At 47.9% G+C, this 20707-nt stretch overlaps 1 protein-coding gene across 4 annotated transcripts in view; it reads right to left on the bottom strand.

Moving 5' to 3' along the window:
- Positions 1–20707, bottom strand: part of MELK (maternal embryonic leucine zipper kinase) — a 204196-nt gene that overhangs the window by 174674 nt on the left and 8815 nt on the right. For all 4 annotated transcript variants that reach the window (XM_033956774.1, XM_033956776.1, XM_033956777.1 and 1 more), the window contains exons 2-3: positions 3942–4087; positions 2365–2472 (exon numbers count right to left, since the gene is read on the bottom strand). In XM_033956774.1, coding sequence (XP_033812665.1) covers positions 2365–2428 — 64 coding nt within the window. In that variant the 5' untranslated portion in view covers positions 2429–2472; positions 3942–4087. The remainder of the gene's footprint in view (positions 1–2364; positions 2473–3941; positions 4088–20707) is intronic.

The raw sequence follows: 20707 nt of genomic DNA, 5'->3' as shown, positions 1-20707 counted from the left end.
AAAAGCATGGGATACATGCATCAAACTTATATAGAGTTGGGGAGACACACACACACAAAAAAGCATGGGACACATGCATCAAACTTATATAGAGTTGGGGAGGCACAGACACACAAAAAAGCATGGGACACATGCATCAAACTTATATAGAGTTGGGGAGACACACACACACAAAAAAGCATGGGACACATGCATCAAACTTATATAGAGTTGGGGAGGCACAGACACACAAAAAAGCATGGGACACATGCATCAAACTTATACAGAGTTGGGGAGGCACACACACAAAAAAAGCATGGGACACATGCATCAAACTTATATAGAGTTGGGGAGGCACACACACAAAAAAGCATGGGACACATGCATCAAACTTATATAGAGTTGGGGAGGCACACACACAAAAAAGCATGGGACACATGCATCAAATTTATATAGAGTTGGGGAGGCGCACACACAAAAAAGCATGGGATACATGCATCAAACTTTAGTTGGGGAGGCACACACACAAAAAAGCATGGGATACATGCAACAAACTTATATAGAGTTGGAGAGGCACACACACAAAAAAAGCATGGGACACATGCATCAAACTTATATAGAGTTGGGGAGGTACACACACAAAAAAAGCATGGTATACATGCATCAAACTTATATAAAGTTGGGGAGGCACAAAAAAAAAAAAAATGCATTATCTCCTGCTTTATGCTACACGTTTGTTAAAGGCGCTCTCAGGCACATTTGTTAAAAACCATATACTGGCAAGACTGGGGCTGCTGAAAGCATGCTGTAAGTTAAAAAAAAAAACCCCAACAACATGATTTGCTGGTAGTTCTCTGCTCCCCAATGATACTTATGACATGCACCTATGATGTGCTACAATAAGGCATGCCTACGATTTGCATACTTATAACATAGCTTTTCCTTGCACAAGTGCACATTATAATGTCTCTTTCCGTGAACTATTCTGCACATGTGCAAGTTGCTTTCACCATAGACTGATTGGATGGTATTTCCGCAGACTTCATTTGCATGTGAAGCTTTTAGAGCATCGCTCTTTGTTTAGAAATCAGAAAATTTACTGCCATAACGGCTCACAGGATTTTAATGGTGACTTTAGAGCATTGGGCCTCATTATTTGGGTACTCAAAGAAGAGTTGGCTATAACATGGGCATCCAGAATCATCTTTCCACGATACCAACTATTATAAATTTCAGAATTAAGAGGCCCATTGAGGAGGTTTTAAGGAGTGTGGGGGAGGAGACAGAAAAGCACACTGATGGGGTTGGTAGAAATCGTCTAAACATTTTGTTTCACACCATCAAACCAGTAACCCAGTTTTTAATAGATTGTCTAGAGAATTTTTCTTCTTTTGAAAAATTCATTCTAAAAACTGAGAATTAATTTTGGAACAGGGAAATAAAAAAGCAAGGAAGCGTGTCTTCTCCAAATTTGAACAGAAGATGGAGACATGTGAAAATGAATAAGTTACCTACACCAACCATAATTTTAAATACTGTAGAATCTCAGTTATCTGGCACCCATGGGGACTGGTGGATGCTGGATAACTGTTTTTCTGGTTGCTTGAGAGTGCTGTAATAGAAACCTTATCTAACCCAGATCTCAATTCCCCCCCTTTCTCCTGCCCTGAAGCACCAACGCAGCAGCGGTCCTGAACAACATACCCCTCCCTCCCTCCTGCCCCGAAGCAGCATAAGCAGGCGGCAATCCTGAGCTGCAAACCCCTTCCCTCCCTTCCCCGAAGCAGCAGCCAGTCAGCAGTGCTCAAAACAGGCTGCTTGCGGCCAGCCCAGGCAGGGCATTTCCTCTGACATGTGACGCATCAGAAGAAAGGCCCTGCCGGGGCTGGCCACTTCAGGTAAGGTAGGAAGGAAGAAGGTTCACAGCTCAGGACCGCCATCTGCTTCTAATGCTTCAGGGCTGGAGGAAAGGAGGGAGGGGGTTCGCAGCTCAGGACCACCACCACTTCTGCTGCTTTGGGGCTTGAGGGAGGGGTCTGCGGCTCAGGAATGCCACTGCTTCTATTGCTTTGGGGCTTGAGGGAGGGCAGGGTGTTCATGGCTCAGGACCCCTGCTGCTGATGTTTCAGGGTACTTTTTTCCCCCAGTGATTTTTGTGCCGGTTGGTTGAGATTCTACTGTATATCTGCTGATTTGACCAACATTCACTTTCTCTTTTAAAAGGACATAGCTAAATACATATTCTTTGTTTTAATTTTTTTCTTCATTTTGATGGCTGGTGTCCTAGGAAGACTTCTTGTTATGATATGCTAATGATTTAAACTGAGTTTGAATAAAATCAAATATACTTGATTAAAATATTGAAAATTCAACTCTTGCACATACCTGCCCCAATGGTTTCATAAAGGTCGTAGTATTTGAGAAGTTCTTCATAATCATCCACAGCCATCTTGCTGCAAGTAAGACTCAAGAGTGAGTCTGTATGCAGGAAACCTATAGTTAAAAGGAGCTCAAGTCATGATTCTATAAGTATAAGTACAAATCAGAAGATCAGCTCTAGATTGCAAAGTACTTAAAAAATTGCATGCAAATTTATCTGGCCACATCTAACTGTTCAACTAGTTATCTCATTACTACTATGAGTGTTTAACCATCAAACAGTTGATAGCCTACTTAAAAATTATATTTTTAAAAAATCCACTTTTCTGTGCACTCATTAGCAACTATTGAAACTAAAAAGACTTAAAAACTCCACAAGAGCAGCAGCTTAGTACCCATTCCAGGAGCACAATCTGGTTAAAGCAGCTAAAAATATAAGCCCCTTGATTTTCGTATGACATTCAAAAACACATGCCCGATGCAGCCCTACTTCACCATGTTCTATAGCTATATATGTTTGGCTACTTTAAAATGTCCCAGCACAACATTTTGGCACAGCCAATGGGACTTATCTTCAATTGCACCTACCCAGCTTTGCCTCCTGTCTAAGCTCTATATATTGCAATGACAGTCTTCTATCAAGGAGAACTGCTTCTCTACTTCACAAGCATGAGAAAACAAAGTGGCAGCCAGTCCACTATATCCATCGTAAGGAGAAAAAGTAGCAGACCAAACAGAACTCAAATATCAAATTCTTTATTTCAAAAACTCCCAAGAACAGATGTGCCAGACATGTTTCACCTATATAGCTGCGTCAAGGGCAAACCAGCTGAAGAAATGCACTCTAACCACCAAAACTGCAACTATAAATGTGCCAGAGTCTGTGAAGACAGCCATGTCTTCCGTTTCTGGTAATTTTTTAAAATAAAGAATAAGTGTTTTTTCATAGGTTTACAGAAAATCTTGAAGGAGAGAAGAGGAATCCCATTCCAAATCATTGTAAAGGTATATGAGAAAGATCGGATCGAGTAATATTACCAATAGATTTTATTCTTTTAAAGATGGAAAAGACAGTTTAAATTTCTGGGAATTTCTTGAATGAGAAGATGGAAAAATTATGTTCTTACCTGTTAATTTTATTTCCTTTAGACGCAGCAGATGAATCCAGATGGTAGATGTCTACTATCCCACTAGTCTCTGGATTCATCTGCTGCTGTTACTAAGGAACTCTGATTATTCAGAGATAGAGGAATCAAAGACTAAATAGCCCATGTATGATTTTAAAAACCATAGAAGCGCATTTAAACTGTACTCTAAGATAGACAGGGAGCCAGTGAAGATTTCTCAAAAGAGGATACACATGATCAAATTTTCTCTTACCAAATATTAGCTTTGCTGCCATATTTTGGATTAGTTGCAACCATTTTAGATTCCCCTTGCTTAGGCTTATATAGACTGAATTACAGTAATCTACTATATTTTTCGCTCCATAAGACGCACTTTTCCTCAAAAAAATTGGTGGAAATAAGGGTGCATCTTATGGAGCGAATACCCAAACCTCCATCCCCACCTCCCACGATTACCTTATTTTAATATTGGTGCCCTCCCTCGCTGGACGAGGCTGCCTCTCTAGCGGCAGCGCGGCGCACAAGGCTGCCTGCCTGGTTGGCTGACGCGGCTGCCTCCTCTTCTCTTCTGTAGCAGCAGAACGGTGCACAAGGCTGCCTGTCTAAACATAGAAACATAGAGTATTTTAATTTTATTTTATTTCTTGTATACCGCTATACCGTGAGGTTCAAAGCGGTTTACAGTAAAGATGCATTAAAGATACAAATAAAATAAAAATAAATAAAGATAGGTACTTGGAAGTTCTTTAACTGTCCCGAAGGCTCACAATCTAGCTAAAGTACCTGCGAAAAACAATTATTAAAATGGTAAAGATAGAAAAGATAAAAACAAAGATAGAGACAAGATATTAACATCCCAACAAGTATTCAGTGAATAAATTAAATTAGGATTTAAAAAAAATATTTTGTCGTAGGTTACAGAATTGAGGTATAGGTTACATTAGATAGGAAATTATTTCTGGTTACGTTACATAGAAGATTATCTGGTTACTTTACATTGCATAAAAATTACATTACATAGGAAGTTACATTACATTGGAAATTACATTACATAGGAAATTATTTCTGGTTACGTTACATAGAGAATTATCTAGTTTCCTAACGATGTTTGGTAGATGGATTTCATAGGAGATGTTAGGAAACAGGTTGATTATTTGGGTTACCGGTTACTTTTTGGGGACTTTGAGAAGATGGTACCAGGGAGTGTACTATATTTGGGAAAGTTATAGAGGGGATATGAGGAAGGAGAGTTTAAGTAGATTGAATATACTTTTTGAAAAGGAGAGTTTTGATTTCTTTACGGAATGCTTTGAGATCAGATGTTGTGGTTAACAATTTGGAGATGTATGGTTCAAGTTTTGCTGCTTGCGTTGCTAGGAGGCTATCATATAGCTTTTTGCGCTGAGTGCCTTTGAGTGATGGGTAGGAGGATGGGGTCTGTGATCTCCTTGTTCTTCTTGGAAGGATACGATTTAGGCAATTATTTAGATAGGCGGGAGCCATACCGTAGATTACTTTGAAGAGTAGACAGTATAGTTTGAATTGAATTCTAGCTCGAATCGGTAACCAATGTGAGTCTAGGTATGCACTGGTGATGTGATCAAATTTACCGAGAGAATAGATTAGTCTGAGAGCTGTGTTTTGAACGGTCTGTAGTTGTTTGATCATGTTAGTGGGGCATGGTAGATAGAGGATATTATAGTAGTCTACAAGACCTAGTACAAGGGATTAAACTATAATCCTATATTGTTCTTTGTCAAAGAATTTTCTGATTTTTCTTAGATTGCGCATTGTGAAGAATGCTTTTTGGGTAATTTTGTTGATTTGAGTCTGCATTGTGCAGTATGACGGCAGAAAAGGGCTGGCAGCCCAACAAGTCTGCCCACTCAAGAACCCTCTCTCATTTGAGAGGCCATCTTTTAAGTATAACTCTGCAGTAACCCCACCCGTTGGTCCCATCGTCTCTTGAAGTCGAGCAGGTTACTGGCCTCGACTACCTGGCGTGGAAGACCATTCCATCTATCAATCACTCTTTTGGTGAAGAAGTATTTCCTGGTGTCACCATGAAATCTTCCCCCCTTAAGTTTTAGCGGATGCCCTCTTGTTGCCATGGGACCCATAAGAAAAAAGATTTCTTCCTCCACCTCAATGCGGCCCATGATATATTTGAATGTTTCTATCATGTCCCCCCTTTCTCTGCGCTCTTTGAGCGATTACAAGCGCAGTCTGCTCAGACATTCTTAATACGGGAGATCTTTAAGTCCCGAGACCATCCTAGTGGTCATTCTCTGGATCGACTCCATTCTCTTCACATCCTTTTGATAGTGTGGCCTCCAAAACTGGACACAGTACTCCAGGTGAGGTCTCACCAAGGATCGGTATAACGGCAGTATGACTTCAGGCTTTCGGCTGATAAAGCTCCTTCTGATTCAACCCAGCATTTGTCTAGCCTTGACTGAAGCTTTCTCCACCTGATTGGCAGCTTTCATATCTTCCCGGATGATTATCCCAAGTCCCTTTCTGCAATAGCTCTTGTTAAGTTCTCCCCGTTCAAGGTGTATGTTCTGCATGGATTTACGCTACCAAGATGCATTACCTTACATTTTTTGGCATTAAAGTTTAGTTGCCAAGTACTGGACCATTGTTCTAGTAACAGTAGGTCCTGCTCCATAGTGTTGGGCCTGGTTTCGCTGTCAGGATCTGTTGCCTTGCCCACAATGTTGCATAGTTTAGCGTCATTGGCAAATAATGTAATTTTGCCTCGAAGTCCCTGAGTTAGATCCCTTACAAAGATATTAAATAGCATCAGGCCCAAGACTGATCCCTGTGGTACTCCACTGGTCACTCTCGATGTTTTTGATGGAATGCAGTTTACCATTACCCTTTGAAGTCTGCCGCTAAGCCAGTCTTCTACCCATGCGGCCAGTGTTTCTCCTAGTCCAATTGCGTTCATCTTGTTCAATAACCTACGGTGTGGGACACTATCAAAAGCCTTACTGAAGTCCAAATACACGATGTCCAGGGACTCTCCCCCATCCAGTTTTATTTTTTTGTTACCCAGTCAAAGAAGCTTATCAGATTGGATTGACAAGACCTTCCCTTCATAAAGCCATGCTGGTGGGGATTCCTTAATCTTTCATCGTCCAGAATAGTGTCCAATCTGTTTTTAAACAATGTTTCCATGAGTTTACTCACTATTGATGTGAGACTCACCGGTCTGTAATTTTCAGCCTCTGACCTGCATCCCTTTTTGTGGAGCGGAATAGGCAGTTTTCCAGTCCAAGGGAACTTTTCCCTTGTTTAGGGAAAGATTGAAAAGCTCGGCTAACGGTTCTGCCAGGACATCTCTCAATTCTCGAAGTACTCTGGGGTGTAGATTATCCGGGCCCATAGCTTTGTTTACCTTTAGTTTTGATAACTCATGGTAGACATTGCTCGCTGTGAATTCCATGTCCCGGAATGGGTCCTCCAAGCTCCCTTTGTCTGTAGCTGAGGTCCAGATCCTGGCGCTTCATAGGTAAAGACTGAGCAGAAGTATATGGATATGGATTGCTCTGAAAAGAGAAGATGGAACTTCTATCTACGTGGGTGTAGTCTACAGACCTCCGACTCAATCGCAGCAAATTGATAAGGATCTGATTGTGGATATCCAAAAGTTTGGAAGGAAAGAGGAGGTTCTGCTGTTGGGAGATTTCAACCTGCCGGATGCGGACTGGAATGTTCCGTCTGCGGAATCGGAAAGAAGTAGGGAGATTGTGGATGCCTTTCAAGAGGCTCTGCTCAGACAAATGGTGACGGAACCCACAAGGGAAAAAGCGATATTGGATCTGGTCCTCACAAATGGAGAGAGTATCTCTAATGTTCGAGTGGGTGCTCACCTGGGTAGTAGCGATCATCAAACGGTTTGGTTTGATATAACGGCTAAAGTGGAGAGTGGCCGCACGATACTTAAAGTCCTAGATTTCAAACATACGGACTTTAATGCAATGGGAAAGTACCTGAAGAAAGAGCTGTTAGGATGGGAGGACATAAGAGAAGTGGAAAGACAGTGGTCTAAGCTGAAAGGAGCGATAAAAATGGCTACGGACCTTTATGTGAAGAAAATCAATAAAAACAAGAGAAAAAGGAAGCCGATATGATTCTCCAACCTAGTGGCTGAGAAAATAAAGGCGAAAGAGTTGGCGTTCATGAAATATAAAAAAACCCAAGAAGAGGAGAGCAGAAAGGACTACAGGGTGAAACTGAAAGAAGCCAAGAGAGAGATACGTTTGGCGAAGGCACAGGCGGAAGAACAAATGGCTAAAAATGTAAAAAAGGGAGATAAAAATTTTTTCACATATATTAGTGAAAGGAGGAAGATAAAAAATGGAATTGCTAGTCTAAAAGATGCTGGGAACAAATATGTGGAGACTGATGAGAAGAAAGCAAATGTGCTAAACAAATACTTCTGTTCTGTGTTCACAGAAGAAAATCCTGGAGAAGGACCGAGATTGTCTGGCAAAGTTACACGAGAAAATGGAGTAGATTCTGCGCCGTTCACGGAGGAGGGTGTTTATGAGCAACTTGAAAAACTGAAGGTGGACAAAGCAATGGGACCAGACGGGATCCATCCCAGGATACTAAGGGAGCTCAGAGAGGTTCTGGCGAGTCCTATTAAAGACTTGTTCAACAAATCTCTGGAGACGGGAGTGATTCCTGGGGATTGGAGGAGAGCGGATGTGGTCCCTATTCATAAAAGTGGTCACAGGGATGAAGCAGGAAACTACAGGCCGGTGAGCCTCACTTCAGTTGTTGGAAAAATAATGGAAGTGTTGCTGAAAGAAAGGATAGTGTATTTCCTTGAATCTAATGGGTTACAGGATCCGAGGCAACATGGCTTTATAAAAGGTAAATCGTGCCAAACGAACCTGATTGAATTTTTTGATTGGGTGACCAGAGAGCTGGATCGAGGACATATGCTAGATGTAATTTACTTGGATTTCAGCAAAGCCTTTGATACAGTTCCTCATAGGAGGCTGTTGAACAAACTTGAAGGGCTGAAGTTAGGACCCAAATTGGTGAACTGGGTCAGAAACTGGCTGTTGGACAGACGCCAGAGGGTGGTGGTTAATGGAAGTCGCTCGAAGGAAGGAAAGGTGACTAGTGGAGTCCCTCAGGGTTCGGTGCTGGGGCCAATCCTGTTCAATATGTATGTAAGTGACATTGCTGAAGGGTTAGAAGGAAAGGTGTGCCTTTTTGCAGATGATACCAAGATTTGTAACAGAGTAGACACCGAAGAGGGAGTGGAAAATATGAAAAAGGATCTGCAAAAGTTAGAGGAATGGTCTAATGCCTGGCAACTAAAATTCAATGCAAAGAAATGCAGAGTAACGCATTTGGGGATTAATAATAGGAAGGAACCGTATATGCTGGGAGGAGAGAAGCTGATATGCACGGATGGGGAGAGGGACCTTGGGGTGATAGTGTCCGAAGATCTAAAGGCGAAAAAACAGTGTGACAAGGCAGTGGCTGCTGCCAGAAGGATTCTGGGCTATATAAAGAGAGGCGTAGTCAGTAGAAGGAAGAAGGTGTTGATGCCCCTGTACAGGTCATTGGTGAGGCCCCACTTGGAGTATTGTGTTCAGTTTTGTTTTTTTTTCAATGAAAAGCTTTTATTGAAATACAATTTCACAGGAAATGCAAGAACATAGATACATAGAGCGATATACCTCACTCCAAAATAACAACAGAGACATGTACAATTCCTACAGACTAATAAGAGCAATCAAAAATACCCACCAAAACACAGCCCATACCCCCCCCACCCACCCCCCTAGGGACATAACACAATACCTACAGCTCTCAATAAGGTTGAGAAACAGTCAATTCCAAACAGAAACCAAAACGTGAAAAGGAATATGGTTATGGGATCCCCCCAAATATCACCCATCCATTCCTACTCTCCAAAACCAACTCAAAGCCCCTAGCCACCCCTGCCACAAACCCCTACAGAAGCCCGAAAACTACGCCAAATATGGGTTAAAATACCGGGTAGGAAAGGGCATGAAATAAAGATGGGCCTATACTATCGTCCACCCGGGCAAACCGGAGATAGCGATAAAGAAATGGATGCCGAGATGAAGCGAGAATGCAAAAGTGGTTACACAGTTGTTATGGGAGACTTCAACTATCCTGGGATAGACTGGAGTCTTGGAAGCTCAAGATGCGCTAGGGAGACAGAATTCCTGGAGGCTATACAAGATTGCTTCATGGAGCAGCTTGTTAGAGAACCGACGAGAGGAAATGCCACTCTGGATTTAATCCTAAATGGACTAAGGGGACCTGCAAAGGAAGTGGAAGTAGTGGGACCGTTGGGAAACAGTGATCATAATATGATCAAGTTCAAGGTTGAAGTAGGCATACCGAACGGAAAGAGAACCATAGCGACATCTTTCAACTTCAGGAAAGGAAACTATGAAGCAATGAGGGAAATGGTAAGGAAGAAACTTAGGAACACTTCCAAAAAATGGCAAACAGTAGAACATGCCTGGTCTTTTTTCAAAGACACAGTGAGCGAGGCACAAAATCTGCACATCCCCAGATTCAGAAAGGGGTGCAAAAAGGGTCGAACAAAAGACCCAGTATGGATGACTAAAATAGTGAAGGAAGCGATAGGCAATAAGAAAAATTCATTCAGGGAATGGAAAAAGGACAAAACTGAAGGGAACCAGAAGGAGCACAGGAAGTATCAAAAAGAATGTCACCGTGTGGTTCGAAAAGCCAAAAGAGAGTATGAAGAGAGGCTAGCCAGGGAGGCACGAAATTTCAAACCGTTCTTCAGATATGTTAAAGGGAAACAGCCAGCTAGGGAGGAGGTAGGACCGCTGGACGAAGGAGACAGGAAGGGAGCGGTGAAGGAGGAGAAAGAAGTCGCAGAAAGACTCAACATGTTCTTCTCGTCTGTATTTACAAACGAAGACACAACCAACATACCGGAACCTGAACAAATCTTCAATGGAAATCAAGCAGAAAAATTAACATCCATGGAAGTGAGCCTTGATGATGTACACAGGCAGATAGAAAAACTTAAAACTGACAAATCCCCGGGTCCGGACGGAATCCATCCCAGGGTTCTGAAGGAATTAAAGGAGGAGATAGCGGAACTACTGCAGCAAATTTGCAACCTATCCTTGAAAACAGGCATGATCCCGGAGGATTGGAAGATAGCCAATGTCACGCCCATCTTTAAAAAGGGATCAAGAGGTGACCCGGGAAACTACAGACCAGTGAGTTTGACCTCGGTTCCGGGGAAACTGACGGAAGCACTGATTAAAAAACACATCGATGAACATCTGGAAAGAAACGAACTTTTGAAAACAACCCAACATGGTTTCTGCAGGGGGAGATCGTGCCTAACGAACTTATTGCACTTCTTCGAAGGAATTAACAAACGGATGGACAGAGGAGACCCCATAGACATCATATACCTTGATTTCCAAAAAGCCTTTGACAAGGTGCCTCACGAACGTCTACTCCGGAAACTGAAGAACCATGGAGTGGACGGAGACGTACATAGATGGATCAGAAACTGGTTGGCGGGTAGGAAACAGAGGGTAGGGGTGAAAGGCCACTACTCGGACTGGATGGGGGTCACGAGTGGTGTTCCGCAGGGCTCAGTGCTAGGGCCGCTGCTATTTAATATATTCATAAATGATCTAGAAACAGGCACGAAGTGTGAGATAATAAAATTTGCGGACGATACAAAACTATTTAGTGGAGCTGGGACTAAAGAGGAATGCGAAGAATTGCAAAGGGACTTGAACAAATTGGGGGAATGGGCGGCGAGATGGCAGATGAAGTTCAACGTTGAGAAATGTAAAGTATTGCATGTTGGAAACAGAAACCCGAGGTACAACTATACGATGGGAGGGATATTATTGAATGAGAGCAACCAAGAAAGGGACTTGGGGGTAATGGTGGACATGACAATGAAGCCGACGGCACAGTGCGCAACAGCCGCTAAGAAAGCAAATAGAATGCTAGGCATAATCAAGAAGGGTATTACAACAAGGACAAAAGAAGTTATCCTGCCATTGTATCGGGCGATGGTGCGCCCGCATCTGGAATACTGCGTCCAATATTGGTCTCCGTACCTTAGGAAGGATATGGCGTTACTCGAGAGGGTTCAGAGGAGAGCGACACGCTTGATAAAAGGGATGGAAAACCTCTCATACGCTGAGAGATTGGAGAAACTGGGTCTCTTTTCCCTGGAGAAGAGGAGACTTAGAGGGGATATGATAGAGACTTATAAAATCATGAAGGGCATAAAGAGAGTAGAGAAGGACAGATTCTTCAAACTTTCGAAAAATAAAAGAACAAGAGGACACTTGGAAAAGTTGAAAGGGGACAGATTTAAAACGAATGCTAGGAAGTTCTTCTTTACCCAACGAGTGGTGGACACCTGGAATGCGCTTCCAGAGGGAGTAATAGGGCAGAGTACAGTACAGGGGTTTAAGAAAGGATTGGACAATTTCCTGCTGGAAAAGGGGATAGAGGGGTATAAATAGAGGATTACTGCACAGGTCCTGGACCTGTTGGGCCGCCGCGTGAGCGGACTGCTGGGCATGATGGACCTCAGGTCTGACCCAGCAGAGGCATTGCTTATGTTCTTATGTTCTTATGTCGCAAAGCCGTTAAGTGATAAAGGTTCTGCCAAATAAGCAAGCATTGCTCCACCAGGGCCCACGTGGGAGGGAGCGCTTGATTCCACAATGAGGCAATGTCTAATCTAGCAGCAGTGAATGCCAACTTACAAAATAAAGAGTCACCCCAAGCCAGATCCAATTGATGCCAAAACAACAAGGCGTGTCGCCAATCAGCCGGTATCTGGACATCCAGGATCCGGGACACCCGAACAAAAACCTCAGTCCAGAATCCACACACCTGCCCATACTGCCACCACATATGAAAGTAGGTACCCACTTCCCCACAGCCCCTCCAACACAGAACACTTGCACCTCCCTGCCAACGAGCCACAACCTGAGGGGTATAGTACCAACGAAAGAGGACCTTGTAACCATTCTCGATCAGCAAAGCAGCTATACCCGCCGAGGAAATCTCCGACCATATGGCACTCCAAGTGTCCCAGGAAATAGCCAAACCACAATCGCCCTCCCAGGCCCTCATGTAGGGAAGGGGAGCCCCCCGACAATTAAGACACCTATATACCGCAGAGAGAGCTCCCTTCCGAAGCACTGGACCCAATAACAGCTCAAAGGGTGTCTTACCACCCCTCAAGTCCCCCAGAAGACCCGAGGTCCTGATATAATGGAGAACCTGTAGGTAGGGGAACAAATCCCGTATCCCAAACCCAAACTTGCCCCTGAGTTCAGTAAAGGGTCTAACACCGCCCAGTACCGGATCCCACAACTGTCCCATACAAACTAAGCCCCGAGACTCCCAGTCTGCAAACACTCCCCCATCCCTTCTCGGTGGAAAGTCAGGATTGTGTCTCAACGGAGTGTACCAGGAATGTCGCCTACTCCCCAATAAACAAGCTCGGGTCTGATTCCATACCCTCAAAGAAGTCACTACCGAGGATACCCCCCCCACACCAGTCGCGCCCTACCAGGTACCCACGGCCGATGTAACAAAGGCACCCTATCACTTAAGCTTTGCTCAATTTCCACCCACGGTTTCGGCGTCTGCGTCTGCCATTCTAAAAGGGCGCGCAGCTGAGCAGCCTGATAATATTTCACCACATCAGGGACCCCCAACCCCCCATCCCCTCTCCCCATACATAAGACCTTCCTACTCACCCTTGGCCGCCGACCAGCCCAAATAAAATTAAAGATATGCCTTTGAACCCCCTCTAACGTTCTTCTACCCACCCAAAGAGGCAATACTTGGAATAAGAACAACAGACGAGGCAGAATCATCATCTTCACAATGGCCACCCGGCCCAACCAAGAAAAATACAGATCTTTCCAATTGAGCAAATCCTGGCGAATACGACGAAAGAGCGGAGGAAAATTAAGATCATATAAGTCCACTCCCGGCGGTCCAAAATAAACCCCGAGATATCGCAAAGAGCGTTGAACCCACCGAAACGGATACCGGTCTCGGAGATAGGATACCCGGTCAGCAGGCAAGTTAATATTGAGGAGCTCCGATTTACCAACATTGACCCGGAATCCCGACACCTCACCATAAATATCCAACTCCCGCAATATAGCTGGCAAGGAAGTTGCAGGGTCTTCCACCGTAAACAAAATATCATCCGCAAACAAAGCCAACTTAAAATCCCCTCCCGGCACCGTGACCCCCTTAATATCCTGATTCATCCGCACTCGCTGCGCCAGGGGTTCCACCGTCAAAGCGAAAAGGAGTGGGGAAAGAGGACACCCCTGACGTGTTCCCCTTGCCAGAGAGAAAGTCTCCGAATAACCCCCATTCACCTTGATGCAACTCAGAGGTCCACTATATAGGACCCGAATCCAATCCCGCATTCGTGGACCCAAACCCACAGACTCCAGGACCTGAAATAAAAAAGGCCAAGATACCCTATCAAACGCCTTCTCAGCATCGATAGACAAAAACACCGTTTCCCGCACCCCCCCCCCCTGGCCCGGTCATACAAGTTATAGACCCGACGAGTATTATCACCCACCTGTCTGCCTACCACAAAACCCGACTGATCTGGATGGATCAGCCGGGGGATCCAGCTCATCAATCGGTCCGCCAAAATTTGCGTGAAGATCTTAGTATCGACCCCCAACAAGGATATCGGCCTGTAGGAAGCACATTGAAGGGGATCCTTCCCCTCCTTAGCCAACACTGTCACTCCCGCCAAGCGCATGAAGTAGGGGAGGGCACTATTCCCTTGTAAGGAGTTAAGAAAACGCAACAGAGGAGGCAGCAGCAGATCTTGAAAACGTTTGTAGTACCGAACGGTAAAACCGTCCAACCCAGGCGACTTACCAAGCTTCATAGAACGCAGCGCTCTACGAGCCTCAATCAACGTAAGAGGGCGGTCCAACCGCGCCACATCAGCCTGTGCAATCCGGGGCAACTCTGCTGAAGTTAAATAAGCGTCCCGGTCCCGTGAGGGCCCTGGAGCTTCCGGAGTATAGAGTTGGGAATAATATTCCACAAAACGGGCACAGATAGCATCCTCAGACTTTAACAATTCCCCAGAGGCCGCCCGGAGCGAAAAGATCTGGTTGCGCGTCTGTCGCACCTTAAGACGATGTGCAACCAGCCGACTAGCTTTATTAGAAAACTCAAAATATCTCTGTTGGAGGAGCTGTAAGTTATGATGCAATCTGTCCAAGTCTAAAGCCTGGAGATCCTGACGGGCCTGAAACAAGCGCTCCCGCAGTTCCACATCCCAAGGAGAACGCTTATGCAAACTCTCCAACCCACCAATCACATTCAACAGGCCCGCCGCATCCTCCCGCCATTTACGCTGCCGGGCCGACAACAGAGCTATTAATCTGCCCCTAAGGGTAGCCTTTAACCCCTCCCAAACCGCTTCTAACGAAGCTCCACACTCCACATTTACATCTAGATATTCTTGTATCCACCCTTCAATCTGTGGTCCCACCTCTGGGGTCATCTAGAAGACTATCATTAAAACGCCAAAATTTCCGTCCCGAGCCTCCTCCCACCCCCTGGAGTCGCAACCATACCGGGGTATGGTCCGACCACGTGAGGGACTCAATCCCCGCGGACTCCACCCTCCGGAGTAGTCCCCGCTCCACAAAAACAATCAATTCTAGAATATGAGGAATGTATTCCCGAAAAGTAAGTATAGTCCTTAACCGAAGGATGTAGCCACCTCCAGCAATCCACCACATTCAGAGCAGCCAATGCCTCACGCAACAGTTTACGATCCCTTCTCCCATAATGATCCGCCCTCCCTGAGTTATCCAAATGAGGGGTCACTGTAAGATTGAAATCCCCACCAAAAACCAGGGCACCCCCCTTAAACTTGAGGATCCGAGGGACCAACTCACGGAAGAAGGTCCCCTGACCCTCATTAGGGGCATAAACATTTACCAGGGAGTACAAGACAGCACAGTTACTTACCGTAACAGGTGTTATCCAGGGACAGCAGGCATATATTCTCACATGTGGGTGACGTCATCTACGGAGCCCCGGCGCGGACAGCTTTTCAAGCAAACTTGATAGAAGTTTCAAGTTTGCACACTGCACCACGCATGTGCGTGCCTTCTCGCCCACTAGAGGGCGCATCCCACCTCGTGGTCCTCAGTTCCATAACTAGCAAGGAAGCCATCCCCGGGGAGGCGGGCGGGTTGTGAGAATATATGCCTGCTGTCCCTGGATAACACCTGTTACGGTAAGTAACTGTGCTTTATCCCAGGACAAGCAGGCATGATATTCTCACATGTGGGTGACCTCCAAGCCAACCAAAAAAGGGTAGGTGGGAGGATGGCAATTTATGAAAACAGGTTACGTAACACCGACTGGCCAAACCGGCCATCGTTTCTGGACAAGGTGTCCAGACAGTAATGAGAGGTGAATGTATGAACCGAAGACCAAGTGGCAGCCTTACATATGTCCTCCATCGGAGTGGATCGGAGGAAAGCTATCGAAGCTGCCATCGCTCGGACCTTGTGCCCCGTGACTCGACCCGGGGGAGGAAGGCCAGCCTGAGCGTAGCAAAAGGAAATGCAAGCAGCCAACCAGTTAGACAGAGTGCGCTTGGAAACTGGGTGCCCTAATCGATTGGGATCGAAGGACAAAAACAATTGAGGAACCTTCCGATGGGGCCTGGTGCGTTGAAGATAAAATGCCAACGCCCTCTTACAGTCAAGCGTGTGAAGCGCCGTCTCGCCTGGATGGGAGTGGGGCTTCGGGAAAAACACAGGAAGGACAATGGACTGATTGAGGTGGAAGTCCGAAACAACTTTAGGTACAAACTTAGGATGGGTGCGGAGGACCACCTTGTCGTGATGAAAGACAGTGAAAGGAGGGTCCGCAACCAAGGCTTGCAACTCCCCGATCCGCCTGGCGGAGGTGAGGGCAATTAGAAACACCGCCTTCCAAGTCAGAAATTTCAAGAGGGACTTGTTAAGTGGCTCAAACGGGGGTTTCATCAGTTGAGCCAGGACCACATTCAAATTCCACACGACGGGCGGAGGCTTAAGAGGGGGACAAACCCTGAGTAACCCCTTCATGAAGCGTGTCACCAAGGGATGGAGTGACAGAGGGCGTCCATCCAGAGGTTGGTGGAAAGCAGAAATCGCACTGAGATGAACCCGCACCGAAGTGGTTTTCAAGCCGGAGCGCGACAAATGAAACAAATATTCTAAAACCGAGGATACCGGCACTGATACCGGATCCAGGTGAAAAGACGAGCACCAGGTGGAAAACCTGGTCCATTTCTGCGCATAGCAAAGCCTCGTCGAGATCTTGCGGGAGGCTTCCAACACCTCCTTCACCGATTGAGACAGGTCCGGAGGAGTCAGGGAACAAGAAACCAGGCTGTCAGGTGCAATGACTGCAGATTGGGATGTAACATGGATCCTTGACTCTGAGACAGCAGAGAAGGAGAGACAGGCAGGGGGAGAGGCTCCCTGGCACTGAGTTGGAGCAGCAGGGAGAACCAGTGCTGACGCGGCCACCGAGGTGCTATGAGAATCATCGTGGCCGAGGACGATTTTAGGTGTACCAACGTTCGCATGATCAGAGGGAACGGAGGGAAAGCATACAGGAACCTCCCTTCCCAGTCGAGTAGGAAGGCATCCGCTTCCAGACGGTCCTGCGAGTACATCCGAGAACAATATAGTGGTAGTTTGTGTGTCTCCGGAGAGGCAAACAGATCCACCTGTGGCGTTCCCCAGCGAGCGAAAACCTCGCGTAGAACTGCTGAGTGTAGAGTCCACTCGTGCGGTTGCAGAAGTCGACTCAGTTTGTCCGCCAGGCAATTCCGTTCTCCTTGGATGTAGACCGCCCGGAGGAAGATGTTCCGGGAGGCCGCCCACTCCCAGAGGCGAAGAGCCTCGGAGCAGAGGGGCCATGACCCCGTTCCTCCCTGCTTGTTCACATAATACATTGCCACCTGATTGTCCGTGCGGACGAGGACCACCTGGTCCTGCAATATGTGAACGAAGGCTCGAAGTGCTAGGAAGATGGCCCGCAGCTCTAGCACGTTGATATGACACTGACGGTCTTCTGCCGACCACAGGCCCTGTGTGCGAAGACCGTCGAGATGGGCTCCCCACGCGTACTCCGAGGAGTCCGTGGTCAGGACCTTGTGAAAAGGCGGAGTGCGGAACAATAGCCCCATGGACAGATTTGAAGAGTCTGTCCACCAACGCAGCGATTTCCGCAAGGGCGGAGTCACCGAAATGAGGCGAGACACCGGGTCGCACTCCTGACGCCACTGGGACGCGAGGGTCCACTGAGGGATCCTCAGATGTAGCCTCGCAAACGGCGTGACATGTACCGTCGAGGCCATATGGCCCAGCAGCATCATCATGCGCTTGGCCGACACCCTCGATAGTTGAGAGACCTGGCGGCTCATCCGTACCAAGGCTTCCAACCGCTGGGTCGGCAGGTAGGAGCGTAGGCGCACCGTGTCCAGCACCGCACCTATGAATTGAAGAGACTGCGACGGCCTCAACTGAGACTTTGGAAAGTTTATCTCGAACCCGAGGGTTTGCAGGAAGGTAATAGACTGTCGGGTCGCTGAGATAACCCCCTCCCTGGTCGGGGCTTTGATGAGCCAATCGTCCAGGTAAGGGAACACGTGGAGTCCCCGTGACCTGAGGGCTGCTGCAACCACCACCATGCACTTCGTGAATACTCGTGGGGACGCGGCCAGGCCGAAGGGCAGTACCCTGTACTGGAGGTGGAGGTTCCCCACCTGGAATCGTAAGAATCTTCGACAGGCGGGGTGCACCGGAACATGGGTGTATGCTTCCTTCAGGTCGAGGGAGCACATCCAGTCCCCTTCCTCCAAGAGGGGATACAGAACCGGGAGAGATAGCATTCGGAACTTCTCCCGGGCCAGGAATTTGTTGAGCTTCCTGAGGTCCAATATGGGGCGCAGGTCCCCGGTCTTTTTTGGGACCAAAAAGTAGCGGGAGTAAAACCCCGTACCCCACTGGTCCTTGGGGACCGGTTCGACCGCCCGAAGTTTCAAGAGGGCTTTGGCTTCGGTTATAAGGGTCGGCAGCTGCGAACGGTTGCAGGGGACTAGACTCGGGGGACTGTCCGGCGGCGAGGACACAAAGTTGAGCGAGTAGCCCTCGGAGACGATCCGGAGCACCCAAGCGTCTGAGGTAATCCCGGTCCATGCCTCCCGGAAGGACCGGAGACGGCCCCCGATAGGAAGGGGTTCCTGTGAAAGTGCGGAGGGGAGCCCGCCCCGTCCGCTCAGCCCGTCAAAAGGAAGGCGCTGGCTTAGAAGGGCCCTGCGCCGGGGCTTGGGTTTGTCCCCCTCTGCCTCGTTGAGACGGACGTCTCGGAGGCGGTCTCGAGAAAGCCGGGGTCGACTTCTGAGGGTATCGGCGCGGCGGAGGCCGAAAGGGTTTCTGAGGCGGGGGCCTAGGTTTGGGGCGGACCAGGGATGCTAGAGAGCGCTCCTGTTCCGACAAGCGTTTGGTCGCCGCATCCAACGACTCGTCGAATAACTCGGACCCCACACAAGGCAAGTCTGCCAGGCGTTCCTGCAGGTTTGGGTCCATGTCGAGGGTGCGAAGCCAGGCCAAGCGGCGCATGGCCACCGCGAGGGCCGACACCCTCGAAACCAGCTCAAAGGCGTCGTACACTGCATGGAATAGGTACAATCGCAATTGAGACAGGTTGGACATAAACTTGTCGAATCCTGCTCTTTGGGAGTCCGGTAACGAGTTTCGATATTGAGGAAGATCCTTCACCATACCCCGCAAATAGGAGGAAAAGGTGAAGGCGTAATTTAGAACCCTGGTGGCCATCAGGGAATTTGAATAGAGGCGACGGCCAAACTTGTCCAGGGTCCGCCCTTCCCTGCCTGGTGGAACCGTCGCAGAAACCCGTGAGGGCTGTGATTTTTTAAGAGCTGACTCCACCAGAAGGGACTGGTGTGAGAGCTGCGCCTTATCGAACCCTTTAGGAGGAATCGTTCTATACTTCGATTCCATTTTTGAAGGTACAGACGTGACTGTAAGAGGGTTTGACAAGTTCTTCAGCCAGGTCTGCAGAAGGACGCTGTTGAGAGGGAGTCTAGGCACCTCTCTAGGAGGAGTGGGGAGGTCCTGTTCCTCCAAAAATTCTTTGGAATACCGAGAACATACCATCTGGTCAATCCCCAGGGCTTGGGCCATGTCCTGAACGAAGGATGAAAATGAGGACGGCCTAGCCTGGGGAGACGGGGTTCTCGACCGCCCCAACGAGGAGAGGGGGGAGGCCTCATGGGAATAATGAGGGTCCCTAACCGATCCCGAATCCCAGGATCCCCTCTCGAGGACCCTCGAGGGGGAAGGGGAAGTTGTCCTCCTCGCAGAGCCCTTGGGTGAGGACCCCGGGGTTCGTGGGACACTTTCCCGTTTCCTCGGCGAGGCGGCCCGGGAAGACTTCCCACGAGGTGAGCGGAGGAGCCTCGGATTGTCGAGGTGCAACTCCGACACCTGCAGCGCCTCGCCCCCGAACGACGAGGAACGGTCGCGCCGAGGCGAGCCTCGAGGTCGCTTAGACTTCCTCGATCGACGCCCTGTTCGAGGTCGCGTCGAGGGCGAGGCGTGTCTGGAAGACCCGGAGGAAGAGGAGGAAAGACGGCGCACTCTGCGCAACTTTTCTTTGGGCCTTACACTCCGCTCAGGGGGTTCCCCCGAGGTCGAGGTCCGGGGCGGGGCCGGGACCGAGATGAATGGGGTCACTGTACCCGAGACCGAGGTCGCCGAGGCTCCCGCGGTCGAGGGGGCCGAGGCCGGGGCCTCCGAGACCGAAGGCGCTCCGGCCGAGGTCGAGGCCGCCGGGACCGCAGCACGCTGCAACACTTCCAGGGCTCCCGATAGCTCCGATGAGATCAGAGCTCGGAGGAGATCCTGGAAGGCCGGAATCCCCACGAAGGTGGGGAGTTCCGAGTCCGGGGCACACTCCCTGGAGGGCGACCTCGGTCTCGAGTATTCCCTCGGGGTGTGCGGAGTCGAGGTCCGATGCGGGGCCGGGGTCGACCCACCCGCTTTGGCCTGACTCGAGGATGGCTTCTTTGCTGAAGGGGATGGAACAGAGGA

Source organism: Geotrypetes seraphini, chromosome 8 (genome assembly GCF_902459505.1).
Source record: "Geotrypetes seraphini chromosome 8, aGeoSer1.1, whole genome shotgun sequence".
NCBI lineage: Eukaryota > Metazoa > Chordata > Amphibia > Gymnophiona > Dermophiidae > Geotrypetes > Geotrypetes seraphini.
This window is presented reverse-complemented; position numbering and strand designations above follow the sequence as displayed.